Source organism: Talpa occidentalis, unplaced genomic scaffold (genome assembly GCF_014898055.3).
Source record: "Talpa occidentalis isolate TD23 unplaced genomic scaffold, MPIMG_talOcc4v2.1 talOcc4.15, whole genome shotgun sequence".
NCBI lineage: Eukaryota > Metazoa > Chordata > Mammalia > Eulipotyphla > Talpidae > Talpa > Talpa occidentalis.
Window position 1 is genome coordinate 10,118,504 of NW_023601543.1, and position 17,776 is coordinate 10,136,279.

The window sequence follows — 17,776 nt, forward strand, 5'->3', positions numbered from 1 at the left end:
ACACGCACTGATGTAAGCAAGTCCAGTGGACACAGCTTGCCCACTTAGCCCCCATGGCTAGCCCCACAGCACATAATCTACCTGCTGCACTTCTGGAACTGCTTCTCCTGGATATGTGGATATGGCTCCAGCAGTTGAGTCTGAGACTCAGAACATGGCCTAACAAAAATGAGCAAAAGTGAGGGACCGTGTCACGGTTTAGCACCAGACAGCAAAATTAAAGAGCAAGTCAAACTCTTCTAAAGGTCCCATGGACCTCAGTGTGGACTTCAGGTGTTACAGGGCAACCCCACTGTGAAATGCGGTGGCTTGACTCTGGCTGAGGCCAAGACAGGGACTCAAGGACCTCCTGGCAACTAAAGAGTTCACTGATTCAGCACCATTCCTCAGCAGCTTCACTCTCGAAGTTTTCTCCAAGCGTGTAAAGATGGTAAGAGAGGTCTGAGAAGGAGGAAAAACAACTTCTGGGTAACCAGAGCTGTCTCTGTCTCCTTGTGGCAGGCAAGTGAGTGAGGTGAGTGGCTCATTAGCAGAGTTCACACCCACTGCCTCTGAAGTGGTTGATTATAAGCATTTCCCTGGCTATCTATCATCCCATGAGTGCCTCTACAACCACCCATGGAAACAGCATGTTGCCTCAGGCAGGGAAAGTGCTACTTTTGAGCAAAGAAAGCTATTTAGCCTCCAAGGTCCATTGGCTTGTCCCACTTGAATACACCACAGGAAAAGTAGGCCTCTCCTCCTGCCACAGTTTCACTCCAACTGCCATGCCAGCTCTTGGCCTGGATCAGTGACAGGGGAAATTCATGATGTCAGCAGAGGCCCAAGCCTGACAAAATTAGTCCCCATCGGCTGACCCCTTTTTCCTCTGTCTGTTGGCTCCAAAAGATCTTTCCCCTGATGGTATCAGTCTAGCCGAAGGTCTTTCATAAGTCCATACCTTAGACATTTGTCTCCCTAATTGTTTACCATGGCAGGTGTGTACAGCCGGCACTTAACCCAGCTCAGCTTCCAGAAAGGAGATTCTGCCTAAAAGTAGACCAAGCTTAGGGACAGTAAGGATGGTTCTGCACACACCAAGCAACCTATCAGTGACCTTTGCCCAGCTCCTCTAATCTCCACTCTCTGGATCTCAACATCCTCTTCATATTTCCTGCAGTTCCACGGCATAGATGGATGCGAGCTCTCCCAAGGGAGATCATGGCATCTCCATCAAGACATAAGACATGACGTTGAGAGGAGTACAGTCCCCCTCCACTACCATTTACTTTTCCTTAGGCTCCCTTCTTTTCTAGGTCACTGGCTTTCTAAGCCTATTCACTTCAGGCATTAGTCTTACACCTTTGTTCAAACCGATACTTTGTGTCTGAACCTTTGCTTTGTTCTTAACTTTCCCGTTTCTTCATGGATTTTGGCTGGTATAATAGAAAGGATTCTATTCCTGGTTTGCCAACCACAGAAGCACATCTTAGACACTCCATACCTACCAGCGGCCCTCCTACCAGAGAAAGTTCCTTAACATAAGATACTTCCCACTTGGCTGATTCCCTCTCCTTTTTATTGGCAGGGCTTAGCACATCTTCTTAGCTGTAGAAGTACTGTCCAAGAAGAATGGCTTCTTGCAGATCCTATTAAGTCATTGGCTCAATTTGACCAAGGCGTTGATCATCCACACTGCTCCTAGTCCACGAAGTCAGATCACGACCAAGTTGCAAGAAGGACACTGAGTTCAGTGCAGGTCAGAGGCCATTTCCAGAACAGGGGCTACTAACCAGGGAACCGTAGACTCCAGACTTTCAGGGTTGCCTTCATAGGCCATGAACCTCCCAACGATTGGGTTTGAACTGGGGTGTGTGTGTGTGTGTGTGTGTGTGTGTATGCTGCTTTTATCAGTTTCTTGAAGGGATCCCTGGTCTAAAAAAGAAAAAAATCTCAAGAATCATTGTTCTCAAAAAACATTAAGCTCTCCAGCCCAGAGTGGAAGACATTACAGAGCCAGAGTACATGACTGGGCCTGGTGGTGCTGGGACTGGAACTTCAGGACCCTTTTCTCTAGAACCAAGTAGTCCAGTCCCTGCCACCAATCCAGATCTTAATCCTGGGTCTAGTCTATTTTTAGAGGGATCCAAAAATCTTTCCCAAGGCTGAGACAATCTGAATCTAACTCCTTACTCATGGAGAGTAGGTGAAGGTGGAAAGGTAAACTACAGACTGAATCATTGAGACCACACTGTTACCTTCCTGTGTGTCAGTCCTCTCATTAAAAGGAGGAAAACCAGGAAGCACAGGCCCAGGGAGGGAGAGGGCCTAGCTGCTGTCACATGAGGAATTTTTGAGTAAAACTGGATAGAAGCCAGATTCTCTGACACCATGGATTGACACCCAGCACACATTGGTTTCAGTGGTCCTCATCCTGCACCCTGGACCTCTATAAAGATTGGGCCTCATCATTAGTAACAGATACTGATCAGGTCACTGTGAGTGAAGCCCAGGGCCAGCATCCCAATAGGAGAAAGAAAGCCAAAGTCCATCACACACTGCATTCAACGATGGGGACCTGACCAACTGTGAGCATTGGTTAGGAAGGGATTTGACTGAGTTCAATAAGTCAATTATACCAACAGGCCTATATCGCTTAGAAAAGATGTTACTGAGGGCCTCCCCTGGTGGCGCAGTGGTTGAGCACTGGGTTGTGAAGCTGCCCGCAGCCTCTGCAGCAGCCAGTTCGATCCCCGGCCCCCAGGAGGGACCCACATGGTGCACAGACCTCTCCTGCCGTCCCACCCGCTGCTCCCCTCAGCAGTGTACTTTGGTCCTCTGCCTATTCTGCTCCCCGCTCTGGCTCTGGTGAATTCTCTCACCCTCCCGCGCTTCTGACTGTACCCAGTGCTTGTGTAAATAAATAAATCTTTTAAAAAAAAAAAGAAAATATGTTATTGAAAATCCATGATAATATGTGCCAAGAATCTAAGCTACCAGGAACTTGGAAAGAACTACCTTTAAAAAAAAATAGAACTATCTTTGAGCAACTAAGTAACTAAGTAGAGGAGAGAGCTGAGCGGTGTGAGAAAAAAAAAAAAAAAAAGCTCTTTCTCCAAAGAAAGGGGGGGGGTTAAGCAAACAGAACAAAGATGCTCCTCCAAAAGTGGCAGAGCAGAGGCAAATTGAAAGTTAGAGAGACCAAGAAAACTGGAGGGGAAGGAGGCAAGGTATCTGAAGCCAAAATCAAGAGCCTCTTGAGGTGCAGTCTAGGAAGAATGCCAGCAAGACAATCCATGGGGACAACTGACCATTGTGATAACAGGCATGCTTGGGAGATCACAGTGAACAGCTACGAAACAGGAGGTCATTGGGATAGCCATTCTGCACCTCCCACTAGACAGATAGTAGCAAACACTGTGGATGTCCAAGGCAATCTTCACTAGGACTCAGACGTAGTGTCCCCAGGAAGCAGGGCCCCCTCGGGCCTCAAAGACAAACGTTGGCACATTGCTGATATGAGTTCCATTCATAAAGTAGGACCCTAAAGAGATCCTGGGTCCCAGAATGGAAAACACATACTTTTTAAACAAAAGATAAACTCAATGGCCATTTGGACAACAGTTGACACAAGAAGTCATGGCTGATCAACCTATTAGAAAAGTTATGTGGTAAAAGAGTATTAGAAACAGAGTATTAGAACAGTGGGGAAAAAGAGTATTAGAACAGTGCCAAACCACTGTGGGATTGGGGGTATGGTTGTATAGTGGGTACACAGTGGGCAGAAGGACAAGTCATAGGGACAAACCTGAACTTCTCTGAGGAGAGAAGTGAAGACATTACAGCCTCCCGCAAAGACTGATGGAGAGATCTATCTTACTTGACATAGCAAAAATTATGTGGAATTCAGCCTAGTAAAAACTTCAGGTTTCCAGGCAACACCCAGCCCTTTGGGGTAGTAACATGTTAAACTCTTTAGATTGAACTGCAGGTTGATGATGGGAGGCTGTGTGAGTGGGCAGAAAAGAAGCAGTGAGTGTCAGTGTAGGCAAGTGCAACATAATGCACCAAGAAAAGGAATCCCATTAAATACTCAAAAAAAAAAAAAAAAACACAGAGCAATTAAGCCTCCTGTGTACAAATCCTTGGGACAAATGCATCCCAAATGAAAGGGTTAATTCTGCCATGAGACAGACGGCATGGCACAGAGGTCATCCACCTCAAACTCATCTTCAGAGAAATGAAGATATGGAGAAGCAGAGACAGAGCCAGGACTAGAACCCAGGCCAGGTACTTCATGGCCATGGGGTCACTACACGCACCTGTGGACAGATAAAGGGTCTTGGCGCCAACGCGTTATAATGGAGGGGACAAGGGTTTTCAAGCCAGATGTGTTCAAATTCCAGCTGTTTCTAGCTGTGTACAAAAAGCAAGTTGTTGGATCTTTTGAGTCTTAGTTACCTCCACTGTAAGATGGAAATCATGGCACATACTCTGCACCATTGTTAGGAAGATTAGAGATATTTTGAAAGTATTCTACCAAAGGCTCTGAATAGACAGTTCTCCCAGGAAGATGTACAAATGTCAATATGCATGTGAGAAGATGTTCATGGAAATCACCAAGCACTACAAATCAGCACTTTTTTTCTGCGAGTCAGATATTAAATATTTACCATAGCATCACTGTCTGCAGAACACCCTACTTTTATATGCCTTTATTGAGATATAATCCACATGCCATATACCTACTCAAAATGTACAATTCCACTGGTTTTAGTGTATTCACAGATATGTGCAACCATCACCACAGTCACTTTTAGAATATTTTTATAACATCAGGAAGAAATCCTGTAGCCCTTTAACGATTGGCCTCTTATTCCTCAACCCCTTGGTGATTTCAAGTGAGAGCTGTGATTCCAGTGGATGGGAACTGGGGGATGCGAACAGCATGAGAAAGTGCTTGCACTGCCCAGACGCAATGGATTAGATCACCTCAAGACCAGACATAACAGCAAAAAGTGATGAAATAATCAGAAAGTGCTGGCTTTGGGGATTTATTGTCTGTTTCGAATATAATTCATCTTAACTTTAGGTTTATAACATTTAATTTTTAGTGATGGCTTACAGAAGTCCTAAAAATTTAATAATCAGCTCTCACAAACTAGTACAGACTGTATCCCGGTACTACATTTAACAACATAAAATTCTCATGTATTTCACACGAGTAGCTTCTAGAAATGTGTCACAACTTGCATTCCTTTTGGTAAAAACTCAAGAAACTGATATGGCCATTGCACTTTGATTTAAAGAGGCTGGCACCTGCCCTGACCTGTACCCTTATGCTCATACCTGAGCAAAGCAGAAATATTTCCTAAATGTGGAAACATATCCTATTTTCTTTACACTCTATTTTGGCAACAACTTTACAGCCAACAAGCAACAGTTTCAAGCAAGGCACCAGAGCACAGTTGATGAGTCACCTCTTTCTGGTCAACCCCCCAGTGACAGAGCTCTCTTCTGATTCTCACTTTCAGTGTTTGTACTGCTATATGAAATCAAACTTCCAAACATCTTAACTCAATGACAAAAAAAATATAAATTAGCTTTCAAAAACTCCCCAGGCCCTGATATCTAATACAGAGTCATGGGAGGTTTGAAGTGTTTGGTACTTTGAATATTCAATACTAATAAGCAGTATGTTGGCTTCTAATTGCCCAAACTCTCCACTCAAGTGACACATGCTATAGAATGGGTTAGAACATTCCATTGCTCCTGGCGCCTGAGACTGCACCAAAGCCACACTGAGAAACTCTCGAACCTCTCGGCAAGTTGACTCAAGAAGTGTGTGGTTCGAAAGATGAGAGGATTAAATCTTTCCTGCCCTTGGAGTGACAGTAAGAGAAACAGCAACAGAGTGGACAAGGAAGCCACCCATGTGCTCCGGGCATGATTTGACCAAATTATTTAGCTTCCCTGAAGCCTTGGTTTTCTCATCTACAAAATAAGGAATTTTTTTTTAAAGATTTATTTATTTATGCATACAAGTGCTGGGCCAGAGGTGTGTGGGAGCGGGTTGAGAAGATTCACCAGAGACAGAGTGGGGAGCAGAACAGGTGGATCTACTGAAATACACTGCTGAGGGGAGCAGCGGGGCGAGACAGGAGAGGTCTGCTGTGCCATGTGGGTAGCTCCCTGGCCAGCAGGAGAATCTAACTCATGCTGTAGTGGCAGGAAATTGCTTGATAGTGCTGTCTTTAACCCCTGTGCCACGAGGGAGTCCCCCAAAATAAGGAATATTAACAATACATACCTCACAAGATTGTTGGAAAATTAGATAAGTTGGGTAAAGTTCCTTGCACATCAGAGATGCAGGTACCGTCCACTCTGTTTCCAATGCTAGTTGTGTCTTATTTTTAGGAAAAACCAACATTGGTGCCTGTTCACTAATTGAAGGAAATTTAAGAAGATTTCCACTTTTACTACAAAAGATAAAAAGAAAAACTAGTCTTTGTTTTGCAGCAGCTGAGAGGCAGCCTCCATCCTCATCTGTGAGAGTGACCCCAGCAAGATCCCCAGGAACTGCAGCATACAGCGGGGGGGGGGGGGGGGGGTGTAGTTATCAGACATTCCTGCTTTTACTCTATGTTGGTGTGGTTTTTGGGTTTCTGAGTTATTTGGTAAGATTGGTTGGTTATTTGGGAGATCTGCAAATGCTCAAAAACTTTCCCATATAAATTAATAATTGCCTCTTTGTTTTATGCCACCTAGCATTTTCATAGGAATGGTCTGCTTTCAGATAGCAGTGGGGAATATCGTATTCCCTTGCAATAAGGGGAGCAAAACAGTGTAGCAGCGAAGCATCCAGCCTGTGAAAGCAGAGTCAGTGATAAGTTCAAATTCTAGCCCTGCTGGTCCCTGTGTGATTCTGAGTGAGTCGTGGCTCCTTTCTAAGACTTTGCCCCTCCCCCCCCCATCTATAAGATGACTGAGAGCACCTATCTCACAGCATTCATTAAATATTGTGAGAGAGGTCAAGTGCAAGGGATGGTGTACATCCTCAATAAATGGGAGCTGTTAGCCCTCCGTGAAGGGGTGGACACATTTCTGCATTTGGGAAGCACTCACATTGTGTTCCCATTATAGAGGGAAGATGCAATAAGGATACTGATTACTAGACCCCAAGGGTGGGCTGATAAGAGCCAAGATAGGAATGTTGGGAGGCCTGATATGTCCCTCGGGTAAAGACTATTGTTCTAATGCTGGATACACAAACCATTGGCTATGGCTTATTTCCCCCCCGCCAAATTCACTTTTATTTAGAGTTTTATTTAATTATAATATAGATTAAATGGCACATATCTTAAGAGTACACTTTGATGAGTTTTGAAGTAGGTATACATTCACAAAACCATCACCACAGTCAAAATAATGAAACTTTGCATCACTTCCAAAAGATTCTTCATACCCCTTTTATAACTCACCCCCTTTCTCTCTTCCCTATTTCAAGGCAACCGTTGATCTGCTTTATGTCACTTCAGATTACTTTGTCTTTCTGGAATTTTATGTAAATGGAATCATATTGTGTACTCTGATTTTGTATGGTTTCTTTCAGCATTATTTTGAGATTAATCCATGTTGTTGCATATTTCAACCATCTGTTCTCTTTTGTACCTGAATGATATTCCAATGAGTGTGAAACACCATTCACTTGTTGATAGACTTGTTCCCAGTTTTTAATCTGTTGCAATTACAGGTGCTTTAAATATTTGCGTGCATCTTTACATGGACAAATGCTTTCTTCTCTCTTAGGCGTGGGACGGTTGGGCCATGGCAGGTGTATGTTTAACAATTTTTTAACCAACAAAACTGTTTTCCGATGTGACTGTCCTATTTTACATTTTAGAAGCAGCATATGAAAGTTATAGTTTCTCCAAATCTTGGTTACCAACTACGTGGTGAGGATTTATGGAGAAATGGTGAACACTATGTTGTACCTTCGTACGGTTTTCTTCATGTTTCTTGTGCTTGATTTTTGCTGAGGTTATTGAATTTGTGAGGTTTTTAGTTTCTATTACATTTGCAAGTTTCAGCCACTATTTCTTCAAATGATATTCTGTCTCCCTAAGTCTTTCAGGGACTCAAATTACACATATATTCAGCCACTTCAAATTGTCCCACAATTGCTATAATCATTTTTTTTTTCTCTTTTCTCTCTATTTCATGTTGGACAGTTCCTTTTGCTATGCCTTCAAGTTCACTAAACTTATCTTTTGCGGTGTCTGACATGCTAATGATATCATCCTATGTATTTTTTTCAGATACATTCTTTACCTTTAGAAGTAAAATTTGAGTTGGTTTTCTATTTTCTATGTCTCTCTTTCAGCTTTTACATTCTTCTTTTTACCTTCTTGAACATAAGTATATATTTTTTAAAGCCATTTTAATATCCTTGTCTGCCAATTCTATGATCTGTGTTTCTATGTAAGCCTTTATCTTGTCATTACAGGTTATATTTTCCTGGTCTACATGCCTTGTAATATTTTATTGGATTTCAGATTTTGCAAATTTTATCTTTTTGGGCATGGGATATATTTGTACTCCTTTAATTATTTTTGATACTTGCTCTGAGTTGCAGTAAAGACACTTGGAAACAGTTTGATCCTTTCAAAGCTTGATTTTAAGCTTTCTTGCATGGGACCAGAATGAACTTTAAACTAAGGCTAATTTGGCTCCACTACTGAGGCAATCCTCTTCTGAGTACTTAGTCTAATGCCAAGTTTATTATGAAGTTTCTTCTCTCTGGCTATTGGAAAACCCCGCTATTTCCAGCCCTGTGTGAGCTCTAGAAAGCACTCCACCTACTCTTTTTGAGTCATTCTTTCTCTAGCCTTGTGTAGTTTCCTCACATGCAAGTGCTGATCAGTATTCAGTGAAAGATTTGAGGGCTACCCTTTACAGATCCTCCAGAATTCTCTCTCTGGGTAGCTCCTCTCCGGTACATTATCTTGCAAATTCTAGGCACCCCTACCTCCCTGAAACCTGAATTCTCTCTCCTCAATTAAAGCAGACTTCCAGACTCAGCCTGTTGTAAACACACTGTAAAATTTTGTGAGGACCTAGCCCTTGTTCTAGCAGGCAGGCGAGCAAAGCCATCCTCACAGGCCTCACCTTGTATGCTGAGCAGAGGTAAAGTCAGTCTTTTTAGATTAAAAAAAAAAAAAAGATTTAACAATGGGGACACAGCATTTCCATCTCTGCACTGTATCCTTTAGCAAGGAAAAAAATTCAATCTTGTGGTGCCTCCTCCAGCATCAACATAGCTTTAGGTCAGTGTGACTTAGAACTAGAAGTCCCATCAAAAAAATTATATTCTTAAAGTCAGTGACTCACTATTCCTAGCTATATAAACTAAATTTAAACTTTTACTATTGGAACTGCTCTTACAGAGTAAAATACGTGGGACTGCTTCCAGGGTTCGCATCATCACTTTGATTATCTAATAAATTCTATGTCTAACTATCCTTGAGACTTTATTTTCAGTTAACACTGTTCTCAGCTTGGAAACTCTCTCTAGGTACCAAACTGGGATACTTTTAGGATTTACCTCATTTGTTTCCCTTTTCTCAAGGCTCACTGTTTTGTTTTTCTTTTTTTTTTTTTTAATATGTGACAATTGCTTCCTGTATTTTGTCTACATTTTAGTTTGTTAAGATAGAAGGGTAAGTCCAGTCCCTTGCTTTCATAACTAGACAGAAACCCAACTTTCAGATTTTAAATATTTGGGTTGGATTATTTGGGGGGGGGCGGTTAACAATATCCAGGTAGAAGGGAGATATAATCAATAGTCACAAACTGACTAAAGATCCTTAGAGATTACCTAACACTTCCCCTGCCTCGTTTGGTGGATTAACTAGAACTTAGATCAGAGAGAATGGGAACTTCCCAAAGCCACACAACAAGTTAGCCACAGAATTGGGGCTAGAAATCAGGTAGTACACTCTTCATTTTTAAACTATCCAGTTGCTTTCTGCAGATTTTCTCTTCCAAGTCATTTTATCTTGATAAGCTTAGCTCTGAAATCCAGATCTTCTGTCCTACCCAAGCTCACAGAGTGGACTATATTAGCTTACACCCAGATGGTACTTAATTTTGTTTCAGTTTTGCAAACACAACCTCCAGAGTTGGCCCAAAGTGAGTATCTGAGTAGTTCATAGCACTGAAAAATTTAAAACACTCCCATGGGCAAGCACTTCAGAACAAAACCATGTATTTTTTCCCCATTGAATTATTATGAACTTGTTAAGCAGGAAGGAGTGTGACTTAGAATTTAGATCGACTAATTTAGTCATTTCACCACCTATGGGAACACATATCCTACCAAAAAAAAAAAGCCATTATCACTGCAACTGTATTTGTCTTCCCACACCTCTAGCAATTTACCTGGATTCAAACATTTATTCTGGACTGGGTTTCTGGGAGTCTTTCTGTCTTTCTCTTGACCCTTCCCTGAAGCAGCCTAGGAAATGCCCCTGCTTTGGAGTCAGGTGGAACAGGTTTTACTTTGAGCTCTAACACTTACTTGCCACGTGCCCCTGGGCATGGCATTTAACCTCTCTGTGAGGACAGGGATGGCACGGTCACACACTGATTGTAAAGCACATGCGCTTTTTTTCTTTTCTCGTATTTTTGTATCATCGAAAACAAGTGCATATTGCTAGCAGTGCTGCGATGGTTACATTTGCAGCTCTTTCCCCCCTTAATGTTATAGAATGTCTTTGAGTCTAAAAATACTATATTAATCTCTAACTTGCAGAGTTTCCTCCAAGATTAAATAGGATAAAGCATGCATTGGGTTTGGTACACAGAAGGGCACAAGGACTCTTGCACCCCATTTTTACTGGAGCCAATGCCTGGCAGGGTCATTGCCTCTGACTACCCTCAGTTGGCAGGTACATGGGATAGTCTGATGAGGGGAACAAGTCTGGGAAGTCCAGGCTGGCATGCAGCTGGCTGGCTGGTCTTGCAGCATGTGATTGTCATCAGCCCTAGAGCCCTTTCTAGTACCTTCTAGTCCTCCAGCCCTAAACCATCGATACCATTGGCCCCATCATATCTCTGCTGCTTTAGAATTATGGAGACAGGAAAATGGACTAAATGACTTCTTAAGCCATCATCCCAGATTTTCCCTCTCATCCCAAAGAACCTCTCTAGAATCTCAGGAGGCTTGTCAGTTAAAAGACTCTCCTAAGGTCATCAGAATCCATGTCCTAGGGTCTGAAGTCAAAAACATATTCCCCAAAGCCCCCCACATACCTCCAATTAGGATGCAGTTATTTGCACACCTTTGAAATTCAAGGACACCAACTCTGCTTCTGCTAGAGAGAGAAAGAAGAAACAGACACCAGAGGATTAACAACTCTCAAACCCTCCCCTGTGTAGCCTTCCTTTCTTTCCCCCCAAAGCATCCTTGGCTTTTTACTGTCTCCTGCAGGCAAACAGGTCTCAGTGGCAGAGGCCTCGTCCTACCCAGGCTGTTCTGCTCCCATCATCCCCCTCAGCACCCAGAGGTGCAACTGCAGATCCCATGAGCCTGTCTTTCTAAGGCACCCACCTAGCACATGTACCTAGAGGTTTTCTCCCTGTCCCCCTGCTGGGTCCCAGCAGTCCAGGGAGTTCTCAGGACCTCTGTGGAAAGAAGGAAAGGGCAGCACAAACTGGCCTGGCCATTGTCTTTGGGCACTTACGGAAGATTGACTGCCCCGCAAGCAATTTGGAAGTCTTAAACCTGAGTGAACTCCTGCTTGACAGTATGAGCCACCCAGGATCCTGCACCATGGCCTGCATGAGGCTAGGAATGAATAACTGTGAGCGATTATCATGGGAACTGTCTCCAGGAAAAACGACCAGCTTTATACCATTCAACCTTGAGAAGATAAAAATCAGGCTTAACAGAAAAAAAAAAAAAAGAATGATTTATAGCAAATGTAGGCTTGAAATCCAAAAAGCATCCCAGAGCCCAATTGTAACCCTGCCTTATGGCCCTGTCCAGGAGGTGTGGGGTGTAGTGTGTGTGTGTGGGGGGGGTCAGCTCCATTCAGGCATGGCCACTTCAGAATCTTGTGCTCATCCTTGACCCTTCCCCATACCACGTTGCCCTTATCCCTCTCCACTGCCAAGTTCGCCTGTCTGTGAGGCTCTGCTCAGCTCCTTCTGGGTGACCTGCCAAGACCCTCTTTGTTTACTGACACAGGCTCTTTTCTGCTCTTTCTCCAATCAACACCTCTCCCACCTCTACCCCATTCCTGGGGTTCTAAGAGGCCACACTGCCTGGAGTGAAACCTCAGTGAACAATCACCTGCTTTATTCAGCAAGACTGATCTCTCCCAAACACATAGCTCTTATCACTGTTACGATTGGATGGTGGGAACATGGGGGTTTATTTTTTCATTTTCTTGACATTTGTGCATGTTTGAAAATGTTCATAATAAAACAAATCCTCTATGGCCCTCCAGGGATCTGAGGATAAAGTCTAAAGTCCCCAGACAGGCGCTCGACATCCGCCAGGATCTGTCCCTACCCCCTTTCTTCAGTTCACCTTCTGGCACTCACCGTGCTGCAGTCTCCTTTGGCACCCAGCTCTCTCCTGCAGCCCCATCTTTGCAGGGACATCGCCTTCCTGCAGAACATGCTTGCCCCTCTGTCCAGCCTTGGGGAAAAACAAACTGTTTCCTTATCCCTGGAAACCAAATGCAAATGACCCTTGGTTCGGAGCACCTTGGAGCCCCGAAGGTTTCCTCCGGAGGAAGGGGTGCCTTGTGCCCCGGTGTCTGTCCCGCTGTGATCCACCTGCTATGTGCTTGGGAGACGTCAGTCTCCGTGAATAAAGCAGGTGCAATATTCACTCGGACAAGTGGGTAATCTCTCGTGGTTTCTACTTCTGTCTCTATAGAATGAAGATAACAGCAGTACTCATCTGACAAGGTGGGGTATTCTCTGTGAAGCAGCTTAACACAGTACCTGGCGGAATGAGAGAGAGAGAGAGAGAGAGAGAGAGAGAGAGAGAGAGAGAGAGACTGACAGACTTCAATCAAATAATACAGTGGATCATTAAGCGGCTTGTCTTGGATGAAATGCTCCCCGAGCCTACAGGCAAGGAACCGCTGTTTAGCTCTTGCTAGGAGCGAGAGAAAATTGTGGAAGATCGGTGACATCAAAGTCACGATTCCGTTGTCGGACCCGGCGGCGGCTCAGACTTCAGCCGGGCGGGGGCGGGGCGGCGGGGTCTTCCCAGGTCAGGGCCCGAGAGCCCGGTTCCCGAGACTTCCGAAGGACCCGGCGGCCCTGTGGCCGCGACCCGGCCCGCCGGCTGGGGCTCCGCAGGCCAGGGGCGGGCGCGGAACCCGCCCGGCGGAGGCGAGGACTCGGCCATCTCGAGCCGCCCGGGCGGGGCGGCGGGGGAGAGCAGCGGAGGAGCGGGCGGCTCGCCGGCCCCCCGCCCGCCAGCCCCGCGGCTCCGGGCGCCCGCCGCCTCGTGCGTCACCGGCGCGGGCGGGGGCCGAGGGAGGGGGCGCCACCAGGTGAGGGCCCCGCGCCGCCTTAAGACGCCGCGCGCCCCCGCCGCCGCTCAGAGCTCGCTGCGCCGCGCGCCGGCCGGACGTGCGGGCACAGGCGCCCCGCTCCAGCCGCCGCCCCGCCGCCGCGCCCGCCGCGCCACAGCCCGGACGAGCGGCCCGTCCCCGGGGACCGGCTCCCGCAGCAACAGGTAAGCGGCCCCGCTCGGCGCTGCGTCGCCGTCCCCGCGCCCTGCCCGCCCCGCCGGCGCTCGGGCACCCGGGAGGCCCCGCGCGCGGCGCCCCGACGGCAGCGGCTCCACCCGCGCACAGCCGGCCCCGCGGCCCCGGCGCCCTCCCCCGCCGCCCGCGGCCGGCGCCCGGGCCCTCGCGCTTTCTCCCGGGCGATCGCGCCCCACCTCGCGCCCCACTCTCCGCTCCCTTCTTCCTTGCTCGCATCCCCTGCGTCCCGCTCTGCGTTCCCAGCCTCCCTCCCGTGCGTCTGCCTCCAGCGCTCCCCAACTCTCACGCCCGTCCGCGCTCCTCCTGGCTCACGCTGCCTGGGCCGGCCGGGCTCCTTCGTCGTGGCCTCGGCTCTCCCTCCCCGTCGTTTCTCTCTGGCTCCGCGTCTCTCATTCCGCCTGTCTCTTGGCGGCTCCTCTGCCTCGCAGTGTTTTTCTCTCCTGCTCTCGCTGTCTCGCAGACTCCCCGCCCCGGCACCCTGGCGTCCTCGGTTCTCCTCGAGCTCACCCGCTCCCTGCACCCCCGCCGACAGCAGGTGGGCTGGAGCCCGCAGGGTGAGGCTGCCCTAGGGGGAAGGGGTCCCGCTAGGCGTCCTGCCCGCAGTCCAGCGGGGTCAGTGCTGCTGAGAAACTAGGAAATTTCTGCGCCAGAGCCCGCGGCGGCCGCGGCGGCAGCTGGTTTCCATGGCAAAAATAAAGTCGACAGAGAGACAGAGATGCAGCCAGAGGAGCACCGAGGTGAGAGACCCTCGGAGAGAAGCGGCGCGAGGAAGGTGCACGCAGGCACACACGGAGGAAGTGTTCCGCGGGGTCCCGGAGAGCGGGAGACGACAGACCAGCCCTCTAGGCGCAGACGCGCGAGCGCCCGGGCGCCGGGGACAAGCAGGGTCTTCCGAGACCACTGGCGAGAAGCAGAACGCGCCGAGAGCCCGAAAGCGCGCTCAGGGGGAGGGCGGGGGGACGCGGAGACCCGCGGACTGGGACGGACGGCGAGCGCCGCGGGGGCAGGACCCGAGGGAGGGACACGCGCACGCTAGAGCTGGAGAGCCACGGGCCTGCCAGACACACGCACGCCGCGCGCCCCTGAACGGGTGCGCCAGGGACCCCGCGTTGGCAGGGCCGAGGGGAGACGAGGCAGAGGGGGAAGCCGGAGACGCGCGCCGCCGGCGACACGGACCGTGACGGGCAGAGACCAGAGACGGCGCCTCAGAGGCCGCGGCGGGAGCCCGGCGCGGGGCTGCGAGGAAGGGCAGGACAGGCGGAGACAGGTGCTCACGGTGCCAAAGTGTGCTCGCTAGAGACGGCGCGGGAGCCCGAGCGGCCGGGACTGACGCGGGAGGGCGAGCCGGGAGCGCCAGAGGCGCAGCGGGAGGAGAGGAGACCCCGGCCCGAGCGGACGCCCAGCGCCCTGCGCTAGCGAGACCCTGGAAAACAGGGGCAGACGCGGGGTGGGGGTGGGGGACAAAGATTCAGCGAAAACGAGGAGACGCAGACACACACCCCGACAGAGACAGAAAAAGTGCGCTCGGGAGAGACACTTGGGGGACGGACAGGCGAGTGTAAACAAGCGGGGTGCACGGCGCGCGCATGCGCCAGCCGGAGAGCCCGCTGGAGAGGTCCCTCCGGAGACCCAAAGTCCGAAGCCCGGAGACCGGGCGGGAGCCGCGGCGACAGCGCCCGCACGTGTGCCAGCGGGAGAGACAGAGGGAGGGACTCAGAGACCCCAAGGGAGAGAGACCTAGAGACTCAGGGTTCTGGAAGCTGCCTGGGTGCTGCCTGGGGCCCCTGCGGCGGGGGAGGAGGCGGGGAGGGGTGGGCCGGAGGGGGTGTCTCGGGGAGGGACCCTGTCCTGTGGCGCTGCTGCCGGACGCGCAGGCGCCCCCCTCGGCAGGATGATTAACCCGGGCCGCGTGTCTCTGTCATCCCCAGCACAGGAGGTGAGAGCGGCTGGTGCGCCCCTTCGCCGCCCACCGGTCCCAGCTCCGAGCCTGCACCCTGTTGCCATGACGTCCACCTGCACCAACAACACGCGTGAAAGCAACAGCAGCCACACGTGCATGCCCCTCTCCAAAATGCCGATCAGCCTGGCTCACGGCATCATACGCTCGAGCGTGCTGCTCGTCTTCCTCACGGTCTCTTTCTTCGGCAACATCGTTCTGGCGCTAGTGTTGCAGCGCAAGCCGCAGCTGCTGCAGGTCACCAACCGCTTCATCTTTAACCTCCTCATCACTGACCTGCTGCAGGTTTCCCTCGTGGCCCCTTGGGTGGTGGCCACCTCCGTGCCTCTCTTCTGGCCCCTCAACAGCCACTTCTGCACCGCCCTGGTTAGCCTCACCCACCTGTTCGCCTTTGCCAGCGTCAACACCATCATCGTGGTGTCCGTTGATCGCTACCTGTCCATCATCCACCCTCTCTCCTACCCCGCCAAGATGACCCATCGCCGAGGTTACATGCTCCTCTATGGCACCTGGATCGTGGCCATCCTGCAGAGCACACCCCCACTGTACGGCTGGGGCCAGGCTGCCTTTGACGAGCGCAACGCCCTCTGCTCCATGATCTGGGGGTCCAGCCCCAGCTACACCATCCTCAGCGTGGTGTCCTTCATCGTTGTTCCACTAGTGGTCATGATTGCCTGCTACTCCGTGGTGTTCGGGGCTGCCCGGCGCCAGCACGCGCTGCTGCACTTCAAGAGCCACAGCCTGGAGGTGCGAGCCAAGGACCGCGCGGAGAACGGGGATGAAGGGAGACAGAAGGATGAGTTCCACGGTGAGAGCGAGATCCACGGCCAGGATGGAGGTGAGGTCAAGACCACGGACGACGGCCTGAAGAGTGAGGAAGGGAGCATCGAGGCCAAGGGCAGCGTGGAGGCCGGGGAAGGCAGCGTGGTGGCTAATGAAGGCTGCACAGAGGGGATGGAAAGTGGTGCTGGAATGGAAAGCCACGTGAAGGCAGACAAGGGCCGAGACGTCAACCAGTGCAACATTGACTTGGGCGAAGATGACTTGGAGTTTGGTGAGGATGAAGTCAATTTCAGTGAGTGTGACATCGAGGCAGTGAACATCCCAGAGAGCCTCCCAGCCAGTCGTCGAAACAGCAACAGCGACCTTCCTCTGCCCAGGTGCTACCAGTGCAAGGCTGCTAAAGTGATCTTCCTGATCATTTTCTCCTACGTGTTATCCCTGGGGCCCTACTGCTTGCTAGCGGTCCTGGCCGTGTGGGTAGATGTCCAAACCGAGGTACCCCAGTGGGTGATCACGATAATCATCTGGCTTTTCTTCCTGCAGTGCTGCATCCACCCCTACATCTATGGCTACATGCACAAGACCATCAAGAAGGAAATCCAGGATATGCTGAAGAAGTTCTTCTGCAAGAAAAAGCCCCCCAAAGAAGATAGCCACCCTGACCTGCCTGGAACAGAGGCCGGCACCGAAGGTGGTACTGAAGGCAAGATCGTCCCTTCTCATGATTCTGCCACTTTGCCTTGAGGCTATTTCCAAGGCAAACCCTGAACTGCCCACAGTCCAGAAAACAAGAGCAGCTTTCTTTTAATTGGATCACCCACACTCCCATCAGTGCTAATCCATACCATTCCAGGCAAACGTGTTGCTCACACATCTTTCTCACCACAAGGTAAATAACATATGGAAGAGGTAGGAACTGGGGGAGTCCCTTAAAAGGGTGCCCCTCAAAGTACAGACTTGAGGATTTTGACTGAGATTTCCCAAAAAGAAAAAATGATTTGGCTCTAAAGTTCTTAAAGCAACAAGGGCTTTCCATTTGGGACTGGCATTTGGCATTCTGTTTGTCTCCCCAGAGCTGCAGTGGGTCAGCTTTTGCTCTGGTGGAGAAGGAAGGTGATGCCTGTGAACTTAAGGACTTTTAGGCCTTTAAGTCAGGAACGCAAGGACAAAGGTTACAGCCTATGTTCAACTGAAAGAAAATCAATGGAGCAGATCATTCATGGAGCCCAAGAGACAGAGCCCGATGGACTGATCAACTTACGAG

General features: G+C 49.4%; 2 protein-coding genes across 2 annotated transcripts; one reads left to right on the plus strand and one right to left on the minus strand.

Moving 5' to 3' along the window:
• Positions 1-13,271: 13,271 nt before the first annotated feature.
• Positions 13,272-13,988, minus strand: LOC119246441 (translation initiation factor IF-2-like). Its single transcript, XM_037512800.1, has one exon. The coding sequence runs from the start codon at positions 13,986-13,988 to the stop codon at positions 13,272-13,274; it is 717 nt and encodes a 238-aa protein (XP_037368697.1).
• A 1,786-nt stretch (positions 13,989-15,774) lies between these two features.
• On the plus strand, positions 15,775-17,256 carry GPR101 (G protein-coupled receptor 101). The gene has a single exon (XM_037512880.2). It carries the CDS (start codon positions 15,775-15,777, stop codon positions 17,254-17,256), a length of 1,482 nt encoding a protein of 493 aa, XP_037368777.1.
• The last annotated feature ends 520 nt before the right edge of the window (positions 17,257-17,776 follow it).

Coding starts and splice junctions, on each gene's coding strand:
- LOC119246441 (XM_037512800.1), bottom strand. CDS start 13,988: ATGCGAGCAAGGAAGAAGGGAGCGGAGAGTGGGGCGCGAGGTGGGGCG.
- GPR101 (XM_037512880.2), top strand. CDS start 15,775: ATGACGTCCACCTGCACCAACAACACGCGTGAAAGCAACAGCAGCCAC.